Raw genomic sequence first — 8475 nt, 5'->3', positions numbered from 1 at the left:
GCTGGTTTTCATTCCAGAATGTATGAATGGTGCTGAACCAACACTGAAGTGTATGAAGCGCTTTTCTGTCTTCAGTCTGCAAGTGTTCAGACAGGAGGAGCTGGAAACAAGCTGTTTCACACAGAAGTACAGAATACAGAGCAGTGAAGTGCAGGAGAGAGAATAACACTTGAGAGACAGAGGGGCGCAGGAGAGCTCAGGTGATTCAGCTTCAGCCCAAACCGGCGAGTCTGTCCACCCATCAGTCCGCTGACCTCCTGCGGCACAGCGGCAGGTCTCTGGCTCTCCTGGCCCACAGGGATTTCTCACACCGCGGCCCTGCTGCAGTGTCCTGGGAGTCGAGCTGCTCTGAAAGTGCGATGTGCTTTTACAGATTGTTGAGAGCACGAGGTCTGTGTGTGAGGGAATCAAGTAGTAACATTATAATGCACTGTATAGCAGACAGATCTGTCTGTTGCAAATCTAGATCATTCTTTCATACAATCGGTGCAGCAAATGAACATGAATTGTCTTGGTTTGGTTTGGTTTGGTTGGAGATTTTTATGATCAGGAAAAGCCACGGTGATGGTGTAGCGTGAAAGACAAGGTAGCAGGTCTGTGGAAAGTGGGAGGAAGCCGCAGTCTGGAGTGATTGTGGGGAGACGCATGTCTGAGGTCATGTCATAAAGAAGAAGCGCTGCTCTGTGTCTTCACACACTTTCCAACTGACACTGGAAATAAGAGAACCATTTGCTTGTGGGGAGAGCAGGAAGAATACTAAGTTGTATAATAACTTTCAATCAATTAATAATATTAATGATTGTAATCACTGAATATGCGCATGTGTCACGTAGTGGCAGCAGGATTGTGACGTAACATTTGGCAGTCAGGAGCGCGTTCCAATTTTACTGACTTGCTCAGAGCTCAAGTACGAAGAGAAGAAAACATCTCACCTTCTGAGCTTCTTTTTTCACTGCAGATTCAAGAGTCATGGCTGTTTACTGGACTAGGCAGGGACGTGCTGAGGCTCGGTCACACAGATCGGATTGTTCTAGTGCTGTTTCTCCTGGGCAGATCTAGTTATTACTGAGTGAACATGACGGTCTGAGCAGGAAGGAGTTCAAGCCTCTTAACTTATGGGTGTTTTGTATTCACTAGAAGACTATGTACAGAGTGCAGATCTCAGGAGAAATGAATTGTCGCTTCTGTTAATGAAGTGCAGGACTTCCTTGCGTCTTTCATTTCCCCATTATGCCAGTTAGCAGAGGTGGATTGTATTCCAGTTCAAGAAGTTGGTAAAAGAGAGTTCTGTGGTACCTAGTGAGTGTTGCTGCTGGCCTGTGAGCAATACGTTGACTTGTCACGAGCGTGAAGCCATGTACAGCTCACGTCTTCACTGTGTTGATAATTTTAAATGCCAGAAATGTTTAGTTATAGTAGAGTTGTAGGACAGAATTCCCGTTTTGGAGGGGCGCATTAGCACACTATTAGATATTAACCAGTTTGAGGGATGGATAGATTCAGCTCAGTCAGAGCACTCAGTCATTTCAGAAGTGGCTGCAGTCCCTCCTGGCCCAGCTGTCTCCAGGTCACCAGCAGCAACCACACGCGAGCCCTGGGTCGCAGACAGGGGTCTAAGAGCTCAAGGACTAGACCCCCTGCACACCAGTCACCAGTCCGACTCAGCAACAGGTTCTCTGCTTTAGGCAGCACGTCTGTTGATGCAAATAAGGTGCTCATAATTGGCGACTCGATAATCAAGAATGTTAGAAATCCTAACCATCACAAAGCAGTGGTCTCTGTAAAATGCCTTCCTGGGGCCTGAGTTTCTGACATTGAGGCGAAACTAGACACATTTTCCAGTAATGAATCTTCCACCTTGGTTGTTCACGCTGGAACAAATGATATAAATGTGCAAAAGAGCACAAAGAAAAATTTCGGAATTTAGTTGTGTCTGGTCCCTTACCAATCCTATACAGAGGGGACATACCCTATAGTAGGCTATACTCCCTAAATCGCTGTTTGCATACAATAGAATCACCTTTATTAATAATTGGGACATTTTTTGGGAATGGCTTTTCTAAATGGAACGGTCTCCACCTTAACCAGAGGGGATCATTAATTCTATCCCAAAATATAGCAGAGAAGCTGCTTGCTTGACTACTAAGAGCACCAACCAGGCCTCAGCCATGTGATCTTAAATCGCGTGCTGTCTGTACTCCCAGCTCTAGTTCACCTCCTGTACCGACCCAGGTTCTCTACCACACGGCATCCCATCAATCACATTACTATCCAGAACCAGATATGAGTGTGAATAGACAGAGTATTGCAACTATCACTAGACCTAGATTAGAATTCAGACGTTCCTTTAGGGGCTCCTGTGTTGACAATTTAATTTCCATTCCACTGGAAATTAAACCTAAAGGAAGGTAAACCTAAATCAGTTAAAACATGAAACTACCATAAAATGCTCACTGTTAAATGTTTGCTCACTAGGCAACAAATCAGTTCCGGTTAATGATATGGTTCTTGACACCAACTCTGACCTCTGCCTACTAACAGAAACCTGGTTTAGACCCACTGACACTATTCCTTTAGTTGAAGTCTCACCTAATGGCGAAACTTTTTTACAGAAAGCTCTTTGCTCAGGGCATGGAGGTGGCCTAGCAGCCATCTTCAGTGAGTCTCTGAGAATTGAATTAAAAACTATTAATGACTTTCACACATTTGAAGCAATGCTCCTTAAAATAGCTCCCGAATCATCTACATACAGTACATTCATTTAGTGTATAGATCCCCGGTAGATCCCATCCCCACTCAGCTACTCAAAGATTCCCTCGAAGTACTGGCAGGACCTATAATTAGTATGATGAACACGTCCCTTGCATCAGGCGTTGTACCTGATCAATTTAAGGTAGCGGTTGTTAGATCAATATTGTTCTCTCTTTACATGCTGCCGCTAGGGAGGAAAATATGTAAACATAATATTAACTTTCATTCATATTCTGGTGACACTCAAATATACATTTTGTTTACACCAAATGACAACTCTTCTCTTATCACTTTAGTTAATTGCATTAATGAAGTAAAGACTAGGATGTGTGAAAACTTGTTACTCAACTGAGGTTCTATTGTTTGGAGATAACAGTACTGACAGGACTACTATAACTTCAGCACTTAACTCAGAGGATTTAAAAATTTGCCTCAAAGACTCTGGACGTAACCTAGGCGTCATATTAGACACAAGGCTCTCATTTAACTCTCATGTTAAAACAGTATCTAAAACACGCTTCCTATAGTTAAGAAATATCACAAAACTAAGGCAGTTTCTCTCCACTCAAGACACAGAGAAATTCATACATGCTCTTGTAACAGCAGGTTAGACTACTGCAATGCCCTACTATCAGGGAGCACCCTCCAATCTTTCAATACCTTACAGCGAATTCAGAATGCAGGAGCTAGAATCGTTACTAGGAGCTGAAAGTACGACCATATAACTCCCATACTTAGCTCTCTTCATTGGCTACCTGTCAGGTACAGGGCGGACTTCAAAATCCTTCTACACAGTACTTACAAGGCTCTCAGAGGTCAGACACCTGTCTTTCTAATGGAACTTATTAATGTATACCACCCAAGTCGCCTGCTTAGTTCACAGAATGCAGGTCATCTTCATATTCTATGAATTAATAAAATAACAGTTGGCTGTAAAGCCTTTGGTTACAGGACCCCTATCTTATGGAACAGTCTCTTACCCTATATTCAGGATGCCGAGTCAATCTCAGTATTCAAATCCTAGTCTATAATAATAATAATTAATAATTGCTTACACTTATAAATAAATAAATATATTTCTGGACACTTCACTCAAAGTGCTTTACAAGTAATGGGGATCCCCTCCACAACCACCAGTGTTTAGCCCCACCTGGATGATGCACCAGTACACTCCTCACATACCAGGTCTCAGTGGGGAGGAGAGCAGAGTGATGAAGCCAGTTCAGAGATGGGAATTATTAGAAGACCATGATTGGTAAGGGCCAGGGGGAAATTTGGTCAGGACACTGGGATAACACCTCTACTCTTTTCAAGAAATGCCCTGGGATTTTTAATGACCACAGAGTGTCAGGATCTCACTTTACGTCTCATCCAAAGGACGGCGACTTTTTACAGTATTTACAGTAGGAGGAAGTTTGACTGAAGAGAAAGCGACTGCTTTATTCTGCTATCGAAACCACGCAAAATATATGCACACATGAGGAGACCGACGGAAAACATACACAGTTTAGGGTGGTAACTCGTTAACTACAGGCTATAGACTTATAAAGCTACACGGGACACTAAAACTACTATAACACTATTTACATCAGCAGGGTCAGCTGCTGGTCATTGTGCTGACCCTCAGACTCCCCCCGGCTACAACTCCCAGCCTGCTTCGCGGTACCCTGAGTGCCTGGGTGTGCTTCCTCCTCACCACCGGGCGAGGGCCCTACAATATATTTTAGATTACAAAATATAAATGCGGGAGCTGAAAAAGAATCCTGCAACCGATCTTTTCAGCAATTAAAAAAAAACTACATCAAAAGGGGAAGCAAGAAATCCTAAATCAAAGCCGGGATCCAGGAGCCGTCGTTCAAAGCAGAATGCCAGGAGTCCGAAACCGAGGAGTGTACTTTCTGCAATCCAGAGACCGCAGGTCCAACAGAGACAAGCAGTTCCAAGCCGAAGAGGTGTAAACGAGAACAATCGAAAAGCAATAATAAAGCTCACATGGACTCCGAGCGAGGAGGTCAGGGAAGACTGTGCTTCAGTGTATAATGAGATGGTGGTGTGGTGGTGAATTAGTGATCCGGTAGGTTGCCTAATTCAGCGTGGTCTACGCAACAGGGAAGCGGGGATCATAACAAGTAGCAAAGGAGCATTTTTTTCCAAACATCAGCTGTATAGAGCCCTGTTACTCAGGAGTTAGTCAACGAGGCTCCCAAGTAGAGCTGGGTGTTGTAACTTGGGCATTTCTATCCACCTCCATCTGAGGGTTTATGGCAGAAACTAAACTGCGCTCGGCCCAATACACAGCTCACATGTGCTTCAGAATGGAATGTGTTCAACAACTGTATAGAATAGTATGTCTTCCAGGGCGCCTTTTTGTAGGAAGGAAAAGAACTCCCTCTTGCAAACAGGTTTCCTTTTCCTGCAGGTGTCACTCATCTAACATGCTTTATGCTCAGCTGCTGAATGATACACATCTGCTGTAGTCTTACCTGGCTGCTGCTTGAACTCAGTGTCTTACTGATACATACTCCAGAGAGGCTCTTTCCATTCACACTGATATAACCTCTGACACCACCTTTTGTTTGTGTAACCATGGAGAGTATCAATATCAATTAATTCTTTTGCACAATGTGTTTTACAAGAGTCTTGTACATACAGCGTTGGATATATATACTGTAGGTCAAGTTATTTTATAGGCTAGAATACCATATAATAATCCAATTTAAAGTATTGCAAAAGAGAAAGTCAACATACAGAGGCACTGTCTATACTTTACACATGCAAAAGCTTTTAACATTGCACTCTTTCAGTAAGAGTGTTCTCACAAAGGACACAGAGATTTGCCACCCTTCACAAAGTGCTGTCCATTGTTCTTGAAAAGCTTGAAATTCCCCCTGATCTGCATTTTTTTTTCTGCTGCAGTAACATTTTCACATATTGTTGTCTGTTAACATGGAACAAGAAAGCAAAATATTTATTAAAAAATAAATATTGTATTATTTACCAAAGATATTTCCTTTTAGTGACTTGTACAGCTGTTCAGCTCATTGTAAGCCACCATTAGTTCTATATGCAGTTCAAAGCCACAGTCAAGTCTATATTTGTGAAACATGGGGGTATTTTAGCTAATCCATTCATGCCCAAAACTGGGACTAAGCCACTGTGGAAAGAGACTAGATATGTTTCATTAGCTTACTACAATAATAATAATAATAATTGCTTACACTTATATAGCGCTTTTCTGGACACTCCACTCAAAGCGCTTTACAGGTAATGGGGACTCTCCTCCACCACCACCAATGTGCAGCATCCACCTGGATGATGCGACGGCAGCCATAGTGCGCCAGAACGCTCACCACACATCAGCTATCAGTGGGGAGGAGAGCAGAGTAATGTAGCCAATTCATAGAGGGGGATTATTAGGAGGCCATGATTAGTAAGGGCCAATTGGAAATTTGGCCAGGACACCGGGGTTACACCCCTACTCTTTTCGAGAAGCACCCTGGGATTTTTAATGACCACAGAGAGTCAGGACCTCGGTTTTACGTCTCATCCGAAGGACGGCGCCTGTTTACAGTATAGTGTCCCCGTCACTATACTGGGGCATTAGGACCCACATGGACCGCAGGGTGAGCGCCCCCCGCTGGCCCCACTAACACCTCTTCCAGCAGGCTACAGGCAAAGGGCCATGTGATTAGAGGGCTTACAGGTCTGGATATTAATGCTTAATGTGACATCCCAGGTAGTTTTCCTCATTAAATCAGAAAGACTGGTTTTAAGTTCATTAACCAATTTGAAGCTACAGAATTAGACACCACAGAAGAACAGGGTTTTTCAGGCATTTTTATTGCAGCACAGAGAAAACCCAAGACGGGCATTAGTGCCTCATTCCACTCAGAATCCTTCATGCAGCCCAGTCATGTCTGTCACTTTCCACTCAGGACCAGACCACACAGGCTGCTCAGACCTGGCACCTCTGGACTCGGCCATCTTTGCACACAACCCAGAGGATTCCTCGGTCATAGGACACATGCCTGGCCACACCAGCTGCCCTTAGAGCCCACCAGCTCCTGCCAAAGGGGTTACAGGCATCAACACCAAGCCTGCAGGAAAAGGCACAGGGTTAGAGCAGCCTAGAATTAGGACAGTCATTCATGCAACCATGTGCATTAACTCCCCCCACCACCAGCTCACCTCTTGAAGACCACTCCATTCCTGTTCACCCCATACACACTGCCATCTGAGCCCACCTCCACCAGGGACAGGGAGCCCTGAATGGGGTACCACCTGTCAGAGCCTTTGCAGGAATCCCCACTCACATCCAGCTTGACAAAGATCCGGTCCAGCCTGTTCACTCCCCAGCAGCCAAAAGGCCCACAGGAATAGTACTTGAGGGAGCCCACAACAGGAATCCAGGGGATGTTGCCCTGGCCAGCATACTGCAGCACAGGCCCGCTGTTCAGGCAGAAGATGGAATTGGCAGCATTGACACCAACCACGAACTTGTCTCCACCAGCATCAATCTGGATGAGGGAGCCTGCAGAGGAGAGCAAGAAACAGCTGTTCTCAGCAGGGGGCAGTGCAGTGCTCATTCCTCAGTATTGGTCATGAACACTTGAGGAATGAAAGATGTTCTGGCTGAAAGCAGCCACTAACCATGGATAAACTTGAAAGCTATCATTTCTAACCCATATAGATCAGCTGCAGCCTCACCTGGCTGTACTTGGATCCACCTTCCCCGAAGCCACTTGAACACAAGGCTGGCGACACTCACACTCCAGAGCCCTGCTGGCCCCACACTCACATGTTTCCCCTTCATGGCCAGAGAGACCCAGCTGTTGCCCTGGTAGCTGACCAGGTTGTCTGCATTGTCGACTCCACACACCCTTCCAGCACCAGCATCTATCTGCTTCAGACTGCCAGGCACTGCCCGACACTGCAGGGCTTCAGCCACAGACACTGGGAAGGAGAGGACACCACTGGGTCAATGAGCACGTGGAAGCAGCCTGGGATGAGGGCAACATAGGAGCATGAGCATCCGACACCGAGGGACTAAGTCAATATATGAGGACAGAAGAAACAAGCCAATAGGGTGTTAATGAATCAGCAACAACCACAAGTGAACAGAGCTCCATACACAGAGAATCAAAGGTTTGCAGAATTTCAAGAGCACACAAACATCCATGTCATGGACTTAACACTCAGGCAACATCTATACTCAAGATCAAATACCCATTCTGAAATCCTTAAATACTAGCAGCATGCAGTTAATCCTCCCATCTATCTTTGTGCTGCTCCTTTTAGTCAAAGTAAGAAACCCAAACCTTACCTAGAAAGAATCCTACAAGCAAACACAACACACAGCCTCTACCTTCCATGTTGATGAGTGAGCACAAAAACCTCATGTATGGTATAAACCCCCCACAGTGGCCTTTATATACTCAAGGCTGCTGGGCTTCAGCTCCTACACACACCTGTCTACCCAGGTGTTAAATTGTGAACCATAACGAGCTGCTGATTGAATCACTCAAGTATCAATTACAGAAGACATCATTAATTATATTCTTTCCATAGACCTTATCCTCAGGGTTTAGGAATCATGGCGACAAAAACTGAAATTGAAGCCCAGTGCTTCAGATAGTCATGAGCTGGATTAGTACTAATACCAGCAGTGACATCCTCCAGTAGTGCAGGTCAGGGGTGGTCTAAATTAGATAACGAGACAAATAG

General features: G+C 44.8%; 1 protein-coding gene across 1 annotated transcript; it reads right to left on the bottom strand.

The window, feature by feature from the left end:
- Positions 1 to 6570: 6570 nt before the first annotated feature.
- LOC148639757 (fish-egg lectin-like) lies at positions 6571 to 8150 on the bottom strand. Its single transcript, XM_088620468.1, has 4 exons — positions 8075 to 8150; positions 7459 to 7704; positions 6940 to 7282; positions 6571 to 6848 (listed from the first exon to the last, which is right to left on the bottom strand). The coding sequence occupies exons 1-4, from the start codon at positions 8148 to 8150 to the stop codon at positions 6707 to 6709; spliced, it is 807 nt and encodes a 268-aa protein (XP_088476594.1). The 3' UTR covers positions 6571 to 6706.
- Between the last annotated feature and the right edge of the window lie 325 nt (positions 8151 to 8475).

Source organism: Lepisosteus platostomus, chromosome 26 (genome assembly GCF_059453375.1).
Source record: "Lepisosteus platostomus isolate fLepPlt1 chromosome 26, fLepPlt1.hap1, whole genome shotgun sequence".
Taxonomy (NCBI): Eukaryota; Metazoa; Chordata; class Actinopteri; order Semionotiformes; family Lepisosteidae; genus Lepisosteus; species Lepisosteus platostomus.
The sequence above is the reverse complement of the archived record's forward strand: the minus strand, read 5'-3'. Positions and strand labels throughout refer to the sequence as shown.

What these genes read in the sequence shown, in the direction of transcription:
- LOC148639757 (XM_088620468.1), bottom strand. Translation starts at nt 8,150, where the DNA reads ATGAGGTTTTTGTGCTCACTCATCAACATGGAAGGTAGAGGCTGTGTG. An exon ending in GCTTGTAGGATTCTTTCTAG is followed by an intron (nt 7,705 to 8,074) that starts GTAAGGTTTGGG and finishes TCTCCTTCCCAG; the next exon opens with TGTCTGTGGCTGAAGCCCTG. An exon ending in GTGGATCCAAGTACAGCCAG is followed by an intron (nt 7,283 to 7,458) that starts GTGAGGCTGCAG and finishes TCTCCTCTGCAG; the next exon opens with GCTCCCTCATCCAGATTGAT.